General features: G+C 37.4%; 1 protein-coding gene across 2 annotated transcripts in view; it reads right to left on the bottom strand.

Annotated features, from left to right (window-relative positions):
- The window catches only part of ANAPC1 (anaphase promoting complex subunit 1), a 115,185-nt gene that overhangs the window by 96,835 nt on the left and 3,197 nt on the right, over positions 1 to 15,153 (bottom strand). For both annotated transcript variants that reach the window (XM_023518812.1, XM_012811065.2), the window contains exons 2-7: positions 14,310 to 14,546; positions 10,892 to 11,053; positions 4,451 to 4,502; positions 3,776 to 3,876; positions 3,095 to 3,177; positions 1,671 to 1,744 (exon numbers count right to left, since the gene is read on the bottom strand). In XM_023518812.1, the coding sequence (XP_023374580.1) occupies positions 1,671 to 1,744; positions 3,095 to 3,177; positions 3,776 to 3,876; positions 4,451 to 4,502; positions 10,892 to 11,053; positions 14,310 to 14,522 (685 nt within the window). In that variant the 5' untranslated portion in view covers positions 14,523 to 14,546. The remainder of the gene's footprint in view (positions 1 to 1,670; positions 1,745 to 3,094; positions 3,178 to 3,775; positions 3,877 to 4,450; positions 4,503 to 10,891; positions 11,054 to 14,309; positions 14,547 to 15,153) is intronic.

Below are 15,153 nucleotides of genomic sequence, written 5' to 3'. Positions count from 1 at the left end.
AAAAAAAAAAAGTAAAAACTGCCAGGTGTGCTACCTCATACCTGTAATCCTAGCACTCTGAGCAGCAGAGGGAGAGTGGATCGCCAGAGATCAGGAGTTAGAGACCAGCCTGAACAAGAGCGAGACCTCATCTCTAAAAGTAGCTGAGCATTGTGGCAGGCGCCTATAGGCCCAGCTACTTGGGAGGCTGAGGCAAGAGAATCGCTTAAGCCAGTAGTTCTCAACCTATTGGTCACAACCCCTTTTAAACAATGAAAATACACTGCAGCATTAGGAAGGTTGAGAACCACTGGCTTAAACCCAAGAGTTTGAATCTGCTGTGAGCTGTGACACCACAGCATTCTATCAAGTGTGACAAAGTGAGACTCTGTCTAAAAATAAATAAATAAATAAATAACAGTAAAAATGTCAAGGAATATAAAAAAATTTTTTAGGCTGGGCACAGTGGCTCAGCCCTGTAATCCCAGCACTCTGAGAAGACAAGATGGGTGGACTGCCTGAGCTCACAGGTTTGAGACCAGCCTGAGCCAGACCAAGACCTCATCTCATCTCTAAAACAGCCAGACGTTGTGGCAGGCACCTAATAGTCCCAGCTACTCTGGAGGCTGAAGCAAGAGGATCACTTAAGCCCAAGAGTTTGAGGTTGCAGTGAGCTATGAAGCCATGGCACTCTACCAAGGGCAACAAAGTAAGGATCTGTCTAAAAAAAAAAAAATTAAATTAAATATTGTTTCAGCCTTCAAGTCCTCATTATTTATACTACATTTGGTCAAACTTAAAAATTTGAAGATAAGCATCTAAACTGTTTACAGAAAATATTAAAAATTATTTTAGGCTCCATGCCTATGGCTCAAGTGGCCAAGGTGACAGCCACATACGCCTGAGCTGGGAGGTTCAAATCCAGCCCAGGCCCACCAAACAATAACAGCTGCAACCAAAAAAAATAGCTGGGCATTGTGGCAGGCACCTGCAGTCCCAGCTACTTGGGAGGCAGAGGCAGGAGAATGGCTTGAGCCCAGGAGTTGGAGGTTACTATGAGCTGTGATGCCACAGCACACTAACCAGGGCAACAGCTTGAGGCTCTGTCTCACTAAAAAAAAATAAACAAAATTATTTTAGTAAAAATAGTATATTAATATATGACTTGGTCAGGAATAGTGATTTTTTTTCCTTTTTTTTTTTTTGCAGTTTTTTTTGGCTAGGGCCAGGTTTGAACCTGCCACCTCTGGTATATGGGGCTGGCGCCCTACTCCTCTGGTATATGGTGCTGGCGCCCTATTCCTTTGAGCCATAGGCGCCACCCCAGGAATAGTGATATATTTATTAAATTACTTGTAGATAATGCCATTCCTTATTAATTAATAAGTAAACGAATAATATTTGGGTGACGGGAAGTTTTTTTCTTTGAAGAAAAATATGTAGGGCCTTATGCTTACACTGTGTAAATTGTAATATTTCATTTTCCCTGCTTTGCTAAATAACTGTTGCATAGTTAATATTGTGGTATTAGGAACAAATTCTTGCTTTAATACAACTAAATAATTGTATAATTATAATAAGTCAATTTCGTAAAATACTTGTATTATTTTTACAAAACAAGTCAGTTTTCAAAGCTCTTTATCCCGTCAAAAAAAGAAACCTTATATAAAAGAATATAAAAATACACTTACTTCCAGATTTACAAACAAGTGGGGTTATTTCATCTAGTGGATGCAGCATGCTGAACATAGTGGGTAAAGGTTCTCTAGTAATAAACAAATAAATAATCAATTGCCAATACAAGATGACTATGCTTGTCAAATCTACACTTTCCTTGCAAAGACATTATATAAGCAAGTAGAAACCCATCATCTCAAAATCTAACCTTCTCAGCGTTTCACATACTGTTTTTCACAGTATCTTCTATTTCAATCCTGGAAATCTCCCAGAGTAATGTTACACATATATAAAGGGGAATATTTGCAAATAGCAGTCATCACACTACAGAACCAAGGGACCACAGGGGATACGGCAGTCTTTTTTAATTACCTGTCTTAGTAGCAGCATGTCTATGGCAACTAAGAAAGAAATTTTGTCTCCTATACCCACTTATAAGGGACTGTACTTAAAAAAAAAAAAAAGAAAAAAGAAAAAACTACTTCAAATAAATTAGAAATCTACTTTTTTTAAGAAGTGACTTTTTTTAGAAGAAGGACAAAATAGGCTTTCTATCAAAATAGAGTTAAACTCTATAAGCAGTATTTTTTAAACTTAGCAAGCATCTACCGCTTTACCAAACTGCACATATGACAAGTGCTATGTGTTTCTGCCCTTCAGTGTGCTCACAATTCATAGGGAGACAAGGTTAAAGACACTAAGAATCTACTGATAACATCTACTACTTTTATTGCACTTACTTTGTTGCCCTAATACATGTAAGGCCCTATGTCAAAGTTCATTTGAGCAAATGTCTATTTGAGCAAGACCCCATGTCTACTAAAAATAGAAAAACTAGCCAGGCATTGTGGTAGGTGCTTGTAGTCCCAGCTACTCGAGAGGCTGAGGTAGAAGGATCACTTGAACCCAGGAGTTTGTAGTTGCTATGAGATATGACACCAGGGTCCTCTACCCAGGGTGACAGAGCGAGACTTTGTCTCAAAAGAAAAAAAAAAGGTCCAGATTTTAGAGCATTTGGAATTTTCAGATTAAGAACCTGTACTGAGACAACAGAAAATGGCTGGCTCGGCACCGATAGCACAGTGGTTACAGCGCCAGCCACATACACGGAGGCTGGCGGGTTCAAATTCGGCTGTGCCAGCTAAAACAACAATGACAACTGCAACAAAAAATAGACGGGCTTGCGGCCGACACCTATAATCCCAGCTACTTGGGAAGCTGAGGCAAGAGAATTGCTTAAGCCCAAGAGCTGGAGGTTTGCTGTGAGCTGTGACGCCACAGCACTCTACTGAGGGTGACATAGGGACACTCTGTCTCAAAAAAATAGGATGTCAGCACAAAAATTGCCATCTCAAATTTTTAGATAAACAATCTTATCTCAGAACCAATACCAAAAAAGCCCAAGTTAGTAATATTCTGAACTGAACAAAATGAATACCTGGGTGGACCTGGAGGTACCTCATGTGAAGAACTGCTTCGTTCAAACAACAATCCATACTTAGTGGGCCAAACATTTGCAACCTATCAGGTGAAAGAGTGAGAAAGACAGAAGAGTACCCAGCCTTTATAAAATGTTTTTTAGGAAACACTTCAAAACATTAGGTTTTCTTCCATTTAATAAGACCTTTACAAAGTAAAATAGTCATTAAGTATAATATTTTTAAAAAGTCTGATAAGCAACTCTAAAGTAAAATAAAGTCTAAGGAAGAGGAGTTGTTCCATGTGAAATTCTTAGCAGTGGCTAGTATCAGTAACGAAATGACAAATGCAATAAAATGTTAACAATAGGAGCAGGCACTAAAAAGACAAGAAACAACAGGAAAAAGACCAGTATTGTTCACATGCCCTATTTAACATAACCAAAGTTTCTTTAAACTGAGTTTAACCTCTCAGAAAATACTCCATAATTCCCTTCATTAAATAACTTACTTTTTACAGGAAGGATAGAAAATTGGTAAACCAATAAAGCCACACCAAAATGCAGTTATTTTATTTGAGTAAGAATAACATTTTTGATTATTGTAATACAGAAAAGACATAGGACATACCTCTGAAATGAATTAATTCAAAATGTTCTATAACAAAATCCACACAAAAAAACTGAAACATTCAAGTTTACCTGAAATGGTAAGGAAGCTATGTAATCCTTTCCTTCTATACTATGCATGTTAATACATGAGCTCTGCAATATACATATGCATTTTTCTAATTCGTGGCTTTCTGAAAAGAAAATGTACAATAGGATTTATGGGAAGAAAAAGTATCCAATGTACTCAGCCCTACTATGAAACTAATTTCATAGGAAAGCTATAACCCAATTATAGCCCAAGAATATGGGGAAAGATGAGAAGGAGGGGAGGGGAGGGGGGAGGATGGGTGGAAGGAGGGTGATTGGTGGGATCACGCCCATGGTTCATCTTATAAGGGTTCATGTGAATCTTTCTAAATGTAGAATATAAATGTCTTAGCACAGTTAACTAAGAAAATGACACGAAGGCTATGTTAACCAGTTTGATGAAAATATTTCAAATTGTATATAAAAACAGCATACTGCACCCCATGACAGTATTAATGTACACAGCTATGATTTAATAATAAATAAATGAATAAATAAATAAAAATATTTATGGAGTTTTTCCCCTTAACAGTTCAATCCTGAAGCACAAATTCTTTAATTCACAATAAAAAAGATCCTTAGGCTAACCCACTGTAATAAGGGGCTATTTATGAAAGAACAATAAGCCAAACATTTAGAATTACCAAAAGACAAATAAAATTTCAAAAAGAAACTTACTGTAGATTCTTTCAGACTTATCCTGTGATATAATGAAGTCACACCACAGTGCCTAAAAGCAAAACAAAATGCTTAATAAAACTGTATCTAAATAATAATCTATTAACTGACAGCATCTAAATCAGGCATCTTCAAACTTCAGCCCACGGGCCACATGCAGCCTGCCGAGGACATTTATCTGGCCCACCGCTGCCTGTCCTGCTTAGCAACTGACTCGTCCTGGGGCCCGCAGTCTGGCCCTCCAATGGTCTGAGGGACAGTGAACTGGCACCCTGTTTAAAAATTTGAGGACCCCAATTTAAATAATAATGACATCTATATAACTTTCCCTCCTCCTCAGCTCAATATACATACCAGAGGAACAAAATGGAATATGAAAAAATAAAATAAGATTAATTAATGATAAATTTTATAAGGAAAGATAAATATTTGCATAAACTTTATGAAAATGATCCATAAAAATTTTAAATAAATTTTATTTTAAAAAGATAAAATTTTAAAATTTACTAGAGTAAGTCTTGCAGCAAAAATCCAAATAATGGCTCAAACTGCATTAAGCCCCATATCCTATACACAAAGCTAAAGATTATAGGAGGAGTTTAAAATTACTAAGCTGTAATCTCCAGATTTATCAATTGATCTTATCATTCCTAGACTCACTTTAGAAAAATACTTAGAAAACTAACATTTCCATTTCTTAAAGCCTATTATACAAAATATAAACTAGGAAAAGTTATTCAACTCTCACTGACATGTTTGACGATCACTTATTCAAATTACTTAGCAGCACTGTTATGTATTTTGTTAACTGTGGTAAATATACAACATAAAACTTGCCATTTTAGTCATTTTTAAGTAAATGTATGAGGTTTGTATAATTTGAGATGTCACAATGTTATACAACCTCAACACCATCAATTTCCAGGATTTCTATGTGCTGATTAAACTTCCCATTTCCCACTCTCCCTCATTCTACTTCCCTATGAATCTGCCTATGCTAGGTACCTCATATGTTGTAACTGGAACTGTACAATATGTATCCTTTTATGTCTGGTTTATTTCACTTATCACAATGATTTCAAGGTTGTAGCAAGTACCAGAACTTCATTCCTTTTTAAAGCTGAATAGTATTCCAATGTTTGCATATACCACATTTTGTTTATTCAGACACATAGGTTGTTTCTACCTTCTGACTATGGTGAATAGTGCTGCTACAAACACTGAAGTATCTATGAGTCCTTCCTTTTAAGTGTATACATCTAGAAATGGAATTGCTAGACCATACGGTAAGTCAATGTATAACTTTCTCAGGAACTGTCAAACTGTTTACCATAGCAGCTTTTTCATATTCACGCCAGCAATGCACAAGGTTTCTAATTTCTGGACATTCTCACCAACACCTGTTATTTTTATTTTTTTTTTATAATAGCCAACCTAATGAAGTGGTATCTCATTGTGGTTGTAATTTAAATTTGTCTAATGATTAGTGAAACTGAGCATCTATTCACGTACTTACTGGCCATTTGTATTCTTCTTTAGGGAACTATATATTTAAATCCTTTCACCTATTATTTTGATTGGGTTGTTTAGAGTTTTATGGTCCTTCTTCGGTTGTAGGAATGTTCAATGGTTAGCAAGCGAAAATTCATGAAGAAAAACAAGTAAGAGTTGTGCTCCAATTTGAAATGTCCAACATCTACCCTGAACTTTTTATAGTCTCAACTTCCTTTTATGAAATCCCATCCTCAAAGTCTCTAAAACTAAACATTGTAACATTTCCTTTATCCCCTATATCCAAGAGATCACTAACTTCTTTCCTATCTCCCTCAGCTTTCTCACCTCTGCTTCTTTCTTCAAGGAACCAACCTCTCTCACCACAGACCAACAGCCTCTCCAGTCACACCATTCTGTATATTATCAACAAAATAATCTCTTCTCAAAATACAAAACTGATGATTTTCCCACTTTAAAATCCTTGGTAGGCTCCTTCTGCATACAGTTTAAAATTCAAAGTCCTTGGTTTATACACACAGGCCTGCCATCTGGATACTTCCAACACTCACATCTCTCCACACCTATACTCTGTATATAGCCATTCTTCCATAATCCTTTTTGTTTTTTTTTTTTTGAGTCTTACTTTGTCGCCCCGGATAGAGTGTTATGTCATCACCATAGCTCACAACCTCCTCAAAATTCTTGGGCTCAAGTGATCCTCTTGCCTCAGCCTCCCAAGCTCCTGGGACTACAGGCACCTAAAACACCCAGCTAGTATTTTCTATTTTTAGTAGAGATAGGGTCTCATTCTTGCTCAGGCTGGTCTCCAACTTGTGAGCTTAAGCAATTCTCCCATCTCAGCCTCCAGGAGTGCTGGGATTACAGGCATGAGCCACCCTGCCCAGGCTCCATAACTCTTTTCTCTGCCTAAAATGACATTCTTTCAACAATTTCTAATTCAAACAGCGTCTTCTTTCAAAAACCCTTCCTTTGGAGCTCAGTCCTATAAGCTCTCACCATACTGTAGACACACAGTTATTATTAATATAAAGCACTTAGAGTACATCGTTTTAGTTTATCTGTTCTTTCCTGAGAGTCCTTCAATGGCAAAAACTGTATATTCATCCTTGCAATCCCAAAACCCAACACAACGTCTAAAACTGAATTAGACTAAATGCTTGCAGGATGCATAAAAGAATGAACAAATAGAATCTAAGTCACACACACCTGGTACTATTTCTTAACCAAAATGTAAAATTATCTTTCCCATATTAGCAAGAAGACTAAGTTACAATATATTTTCCAAGCCCAAAGGGCGGCAATTCAAAAGCTTATGATTACAATTACAAGTGATCTTAAAAGAGACAATATATCTAACTAAACACGCATCAACTCCAAATTAAGACAAAAACATAGAAGCAAAAAACTATTTAGCCAGGCACAGTGGCTCACACCTATAATCCTGGCACTTGGGAGGCCAAGATTAGTGGATTGCCTAAGCTTACCGGTTGGAGACCAGCCTGAGCCAGAGTGAGACCTCATCTCTAAAAACAGCTGGACACTGTGGCAAGTACCTGTAGTCCCAGCTACTCAGGAGACTGACAGAAGAGAATCGCTTTAGTCTAAGAGTTTGAGGTTGCTGTGAGCTATGATACCAGGACACTCTACCGAGGGTGACAAAATAAGACTGCCTCAAAAAAAAAAAAAACAAACAACAAAAAAAACAACTATTTGGATATAGCAAAATCCACTTTTCACATCTATGGTACCTATGCCAGGAGTCCTTAAACTACTGCCCACGAACCACATGCAGCCCGCCTAAGACATTTACCCAGCCCGCCAGGTGTTTTTGCCGCCGCTGCCTGTCCTGCTTAGCAGCCAACTCCTCCCCAGGGGCCCGCAGTCCGGCCATCCAACCATCTAGGGGTCAGTGAACTGGCCCCCCGTTTAAAAAGTTTGAGGACCCCTGAAAGCTATATGAGAAAAAAATTATCATCAAAAAGATCAGTAGGGTGGCGCCAGCCCCATATACCAGAGGTAGTGGGTTCAAACCCGGCCCTGGCCAAAAACTGCAAAAAGAAAAATCACTAGCTTTGGCTTGGTGGGCACAGCTCAACGGTTAGGGCATGGGCCACATACATGGAGGCAGGCGGGTTCAAACCTGGCCCAGGCCTGCTAAACAACAAAAAAAATAGCAGCTCAGCATCAGGAACACAGTGGTAATGGCACCAGGCACATACATCAAGGCTGTCGGGTTTGAACCCAGCCCTGGCCAGCTAAACAATGGCAACTGAAACAAAAAATAGCTGGGCATTGTGTTGGGTGCCTAGAGTCCCAGCTACTTGGGAGGTTGAGGAAAGAGAATCACTTAAGCCCAAGAGTTGCAGATTGCTATGAGCTGTGACGCCAACATAGCGAGACTGTCCCCCCCCCCCAAAAAAAAGATCACTAGCTTTACTACTCCTGGACTGAAATGTATGCGCATACGCCCTCAAATTTTGGAATAATTCAGTTTATCCTTTCTAATAAATAGTGAGAGTAAAATACTCATTAGGAAATAGTTAATGGGGTGGCACCCATAGCTCGGTGGGTAGGGCGCTGGCCACATATACCACGGCTGGCAGGTTCAAACCCGCCCAGGCCAGCTAAAACAACAGTGACAAATGCAACTAAAAAAAAAATAGCCAGGCGTTATGACAGGTGCCCGTAGTCCCAGCTACTTAGGAGGCTAAGCCAAGAGAATTGCTTAAGCCCAAGAGTGTAAGGCTGCTATGAGCTGTGATGTCATAGCACTCTATCCAGGGCGACAGCTTGAGACTCTGTCTCAAGAAAAAAAAAAAAGTAAATAGTTAATGGGATGTGAGGAAGAGAGAAACAGTGCTTTGGTACAAGGATTTCACTATTTACAAATGTAGGAATTAACTTCCAAAACCTCTTGTCAAATCTTACTCAACTACTATAAATGTATTCACTTCTCCCCCCTTTTCATTCTAAAAATTCACAGTAAGGACAGCTGAAGTAATACAGTGAAACATGTTTCCCCTAAACCCAACAATCACTAACATTTTGCCATATTTACTTATGAATGTGCAAATGGGTATGCGTGGGATGTTTGGAGGGGGGAGTGCTGGAAATTTCAAAATAAGTTGCATATATATTATGACACTTCATACCTAAATACTTCACCACTCATTTTGTAAAAATAAAGATGTTCTCATATAAAACCATCATCTTTCCTGAAGAAAAAGAAAGTAATTCTCTAACATCACCTAATATCCAATCTATTTTCAACTTTCCTAAATTTTCCAAAAAAAAAAAAAAAAAAAAAATTTTAGCTAGTTTTCTAAAATCAGGATTCAAAGTTAACAAGTTTCTCAGTCTTGAATCTTCATACCAAAAAATAAAATAAAAAAACAAAGCTAACAAGTTTCAAAAAGTATTGCATTTAAAATAGTAAATAAGTAAATGTGTGTGTGTGTGTGTTGCACTTGGTGCTCTAGTCTCTTTTAATCTAGAACAGTCTTCACCTTTTTTTGGGGGGTGGCACCCATTGCTCAGTGGGTAGGGTACCAGCCACATACATGGAGGCTAACAGGTTCAAACTCGGCCCAGACCAGCTAAAACAACAATGATGACTGCAGCAAAAAAATAGCCGGGTGTTGCGGCAGGCACCTGTAGTACCAGCTACCTGCGAGGCTGAGGCAAGAGAATGAGATTCTGTCTCAAAAAAAAGCAGTCTTTACCTTTTTTTTCTCTCTCTGTGACTTTTTTTTGCAGTTTTTGGCTGGAGCTGGGTTTGAAATTGCCACCTCCAGCATATGGGGCTGGCACCCTACTCCTTTGAGCCACAGGCGCCGCCCCATGAGTGACTTTTTAAAAGAGACCACAGAAAGTATACTACAAATTTTTTATTATGGAAAATTTCAAATATATACAAAGTAAACAGAATATGAATGAAGCCCCCCAGCCAGCTTCAATAATTATCAACTTTGAGCCATTCTTATCTCATCTCTACCTCCACCCAACTCTTCCTCTCACGGTATTTAAAATTTGATCTAGTTCCTACATTTCCTATAAGCTGAAAGTTACCTCTAAATGTTCGAGTTAAATAAATCTGGGAAGAAAATGTAATAGATGACATCATCAACTTCACTCTGCATTATAGCCAGAAGCACATAATACTCCTTCATCCCCCTGTTAATTATGCTAAACTCAATCACTTCACAGGTAACTCCAAAGGAGAGGTACATATTTGTTCCTTCACATTCAGCAAGTAATCCACATATACTTTCAACCAACTAGTGTAAAATCCATTTACAAGCTTTGCCTGAATCAATTATTATGCTGGAGGCTATAAAATTATAATTTTCTAATTTTACCATTCCTTTTACATTTAATAACTAGCATTCTTCTGACTTTTCCTTCATCAAATCATCAAATGGAGATGAATTGCATATCTTCCTGAAAAGATAAAGTAAATGCTTAATTCTTTCCTTTGCATTATCTATTGTCAGAAGAGAGGTACAATGACCAACTGCAACGGTAGGAAATTAATGTTTTAATCCTTTTTCTGAGTAACATTATGAACCCAGTGATTTTTATTTATTTAACACTTGGCAATCAATTATAATAATCACTTATGTGCTAAAATATTTTTGTACCCTTAATGTCTTATAAATTTTTCTTGGCAATAATGACTTTAATTACCCAAGGAAAAAGAATTTAAAGATTATTGCTAAAGTGACAAAGGATAATATAGCAAAAGTGATGACACATAAAATAAAGTGAAATTTTATTCTCCTGCCGTTATCTTCACTACATATTACATGGTACACCTAGATGCTGGGATCCTGGTGCTGTTATCGTTTCTGTTAAATTTGAAAACAAAAGCTTTTTATAAAAAATGCATTAAGTAATCAATCAAATGCTAAATTCTAATCAACTCACCTGTTGAACAGCACTGTCAACTGTAAATGCTTTATAAACTGCTAATGCCTGGCTTTTACTTCCTTTGCTCCAGATCACCATATTTCCAGCAATATAGAGTTCCTCATCGAAGTCCACTTCTTGTCCAAGTTCACTTACTCCTTTCCTTAGGTGCCAGCGTTCCTTTAAAAATTTAACACATGTAAAACATGTTCAAGCATTCTTTCTCTTTTTCAACAGTGTAGAGCAAGATTTATTTGTAGTGGGATAAGACTCAATACAAGCCCAACTCCTAGAATGTTTCATGCACTGATAAATAGAGTGCATGTGGATAGGTGCATTACACATTACAGGATGTCATGAACAAGAATTTATTCAAGTCTCCAAGTGAAATGTTTTACATTGTACCATTATATTAGTCTGCCAATAATATAATAAAAAAAAATTATACTTTCTAAGTCCAGAAATGAAACCATGTCTTGGGGAGACTAAAAAGACATATGGGAGGGTGAGTGGAGAGGGGTCAACAAAATGCATATGGAACTCAGTAGAGAATTTATGCACAATGCAGAACCCTCTGCTTCATGGCTGTATATACATTCACAGTCCTTTCTCTGTCCTACCCATTAAATGCAAAGAAAGGTGGCAGCGCCTGTAGCTCAGTGGGTAGGGAGCCAGACCCATGCACTAGGGCTGGTGGGTTCAAACCCAGCTCCAGCCTGCTAAAAACAAAAATATAGCTGGGTTTTGTGGCAGGTGCCTGTAGTCCCAGTGGCTTGGAAGGCTGAGGCAAGAGAACCTCATAAGCCCGAGAGTTTAAGGTTGCTGTGAGCTGGGATGCCACAGCACTCTACCAAGGGCAACAAAGTGAGACTCTGTTTCAATAAAAAATAAAAAATAAATGGAAAGAGAGGTTTCAATTTCTAACTATGCAGACTTTCCCTCCCTCAGATTTTGGTATTCCAAAGGGATATGAAAATGAAATAAAGTGGACAGGACTGACTTTCTGACATACATATCTCCTTCCCCTATTTAAAAACTACTGCTTTACCTATTTATATGGCACTTCTCTCTTTTAGAAACATGTAAGTCTTTTGTAGCAGGGACCAATTGTAATCTCTACCATTTATCCCTTTAGCTAACATGAAATCCAGTCCTCCATACTATGTGAGGAGAAAGAGGTCTAAAATGAACCATAATCATAGTAGTAAACTTGACTCTCATTATAAAACCACGAGTTATATAGATGTCTAAATAAAAATTACAATACAATAAAGTCACCATTCTAGCATTGAAGTTACCAAACCTTAACCTCTACCCTAAGAGCATCATACTCATTTCTCAGTTGCATCTGGGTACTGTAAATTACAAATAGATCATATCACTCTGTATTTCAAAAATAAGGCAAAAAGTGGAAACCTAGTAAACACATGTATATGTAAATAAATAAATAAAAATGATGATTTAGAAATAGAAAAAAAATAACATCTAATAGAAAAAAATAACATCTATAACAATGGTGTGCTTCAGTTTTATAAAATCAATGTTACCTATAATTTAACTGTCAAATTGTTTTCATTGGTATTCCTTTCATTTTATTATAATTTGATTCAGTATTATTTGTTAAGTATTATAAATTCATAGTTTGTCTTAATTACCAAAAAACTAATGGGGAATTGGTAACATGTCACAGTTGAAACCAAGAAACATGGTTTTGTTCAAGATATTTGTCCTTTCTAAGAACCAGATAGCTCTTATGTTAAATGAGTTGGTGGTTCTTCAAAATAATTTTAATAGCTCAAGAATCCCTATGAAAGTTTACATTTCATGGGAATAATTCTGTCCAAGTTTATGAATCATCAGTATGTCCTTGGCTAGAATTATATAAATTTACTGGGATCATATTGGTTATCTTATGCTAGCCAGAAACAGTAATTAAAAGCTTAATTATTTTAAGTGAGAACAGTATTTATGACTCAATAATACAACTTGTTTTGTAGGACAACCCTGCAGCTAAAGGAATAGGGCTTGACAAAGGGACAAAAGTCAGAGACATAGGAATAATTTTTTTTTTTTTTTTTTTGAGACAGAGTCTCACTTTCTTGCCCTCAGTAGAGTGTTATGGCAGCATCACACTGTTCACAGTAACCTCTAGCTCTTGGGCCTAAGTGATTCTCTTGCCTCAGCCTCCCAAGCAGCTGGGAATATAGGCACCCGCCACAACACCCAGCTATTTTTGTGTTGCGGTTTGGCCAGAGCCGGCTACCTACTCACTGAGCCATAGGTGCCGACCGACACAGGAGTAATTTTTTAAGTGGTAGAAAGTTTGAGAAGCCTGGAATGGGATTCTAGGCTCCTTTCCAACTTCATAAATCATTATAACTTAATGTTTAAATTCCCAGTTATACTTTCTCATCCCAATGGAAGAGGTTATTCTAAAACTTTTAAGAATGGTTATACCTCAAACTGTATGTGGAAACTGAACTTATCTTGCCCTAGACATTATTCTACATAATATACAAGTGTCTGTGTATAAATTAATATTAGTGATTATGGGTAGTTCATGAAATGGAAGATTTATGAATATCTGAATACAAGTTTTTGAGTCTTTTGGAGGTTTGGCTGCTGGAGATTTAACTATATGTAAGCAAGTCCCCTGCACTGAGTTAATGTATGATTATCTCTTATCTTTATAGAAAGCTCTCCTACACAAATTACAGCATACCTACACACTCAGATGTATTTGATTAGATTAATATCCTTATTTATGTAAGGTGAATCATTCTTTAAAATCTTTACATAATCAAATATCCTTAGGAAATAAGCCTTGTTTAAATATGTTCATTAAGATTATTTGAAGTCGGCTCAGCGCCTGTGGCTCAAGCGGCTAAGGCGCCAGCCGCATACACCTAAGGTAGTGGGTTTGAATCCAGCCCGGGCCTGCCAAACAACAATGACAGCTGCAACCAAAAAAAAAAAATAGCCAGGCGTTGTGGCGGGCGTCTGTGGTCCCAGCTACTTGGGAGGCTAAGGCAGTAGACTCGCTTGAGCCCAGGAGTTGGAGGTTGCTGTAAGCTGTGATGCTACAGCACTCTACCCAGGGGGACAGCTTGAGGCTCTGTCTCAAAAAAAGAAAAAAGATTATTTGAAGTTACACAAATGGGACACGATCTAAATAACCAATGATGATCAAAAATATATTCTAAGTGAAATGTTTGCCATCTACTTAAAAGAGCATTTTTTTTTAAATAGATAAATTCTTGTCATGATGTGAAGTGAAAAAAAAAAAAGGACAGGATGCCAAACTGTACGTAATAGGAACACATCTATGTTTAAAAAAAAAAAAGCAAAGAAAAGAATTGATGTAAAAAAATGTTGAAAATAAAGACCCTAAAATATAAAAATAAATAAATAAATAAAATGGGAAACTCAATAGAACCTTGTGTTTCTCGTGGATTGTAACCTCCTGAAGGGATCCCACCAACCCAGCAGCACCATCAGAAGACCATAATTCAGAGGCTGGCTGAAGCTGGCGAAGCTGAAGATTCAAAGCATTAGGGTGGTGCTTGCAATGGTCTCGACCGAAAGGAACAAATTCCTGCAAATCCCTGGCTGCAATCATCGTTGCCCTTTCTTCATAGAAGTTCGACATGGGTTCCAAGTATCAACATTATTTCTGTATGAATTCAAATACATTCTGTCAGCTTCTAGACCCAAAACCAAAGCAAAAATACCATAGACATTTACACAAGTTATTAATATTTACGTAAGTCATTAATCCTTAAATGATTACAAACAATCCTATATTGTAGGTACATAAGTAATCATTATATTGAAGGGCATTCCAGGTTTGATTCTATCAAGCAACTGTGGTTTATCACATTTTAGTCAAAGGCTAATAGACGGTTACCACTAAAGGAAACCACTGAGTTCAGACCAATATTCATACCCTCCCACAACACCTAGCCCATTTTTCTTAATATTCTTCTTTAATTTTCCATGCTTCACATATATTTAGACAAGCTGCACTTTATAGTCCCATAACTACAAAGCTTCTCAACTTTTAAGGTCATTTATGTTCATATGCTGAACCTCATTCGAAAAGCATACCTAAGGGATCACTAGCATAATGGAATCAACGAAATAAATAAACCCACTTATTTCTCTAATTCATCAGTAGTTGAACTACTGGCTCAGCGCCTGTGGCTCAAGTGGCTAAGGTGCCAGCCACATACACCTAAGGTGGCGGGTTTGAATCCAGCCCGGGCCCGCCAAACAACAAT

The sequence above is a fragment of the Otolemur garnettii genome, unplaced genomic scaffold (genome assembly GCF_000181295.1).
Source record: "Otolemur garnettii isolate 467f Iridium unplaced genomic scaffold, OtoGar3 scaffold00148, whole genome shotgun sequence".
Taxonomy (NCBI): domain Eukaryota; kingdom Metazoa; phylum Chordata; class Mammalia; order Primates; family Galagidae; genus Otolemur; species Otolemur garnettii.
This window is presented reverse-complemented; position numbering and strand designations above follow the sequence as displayed.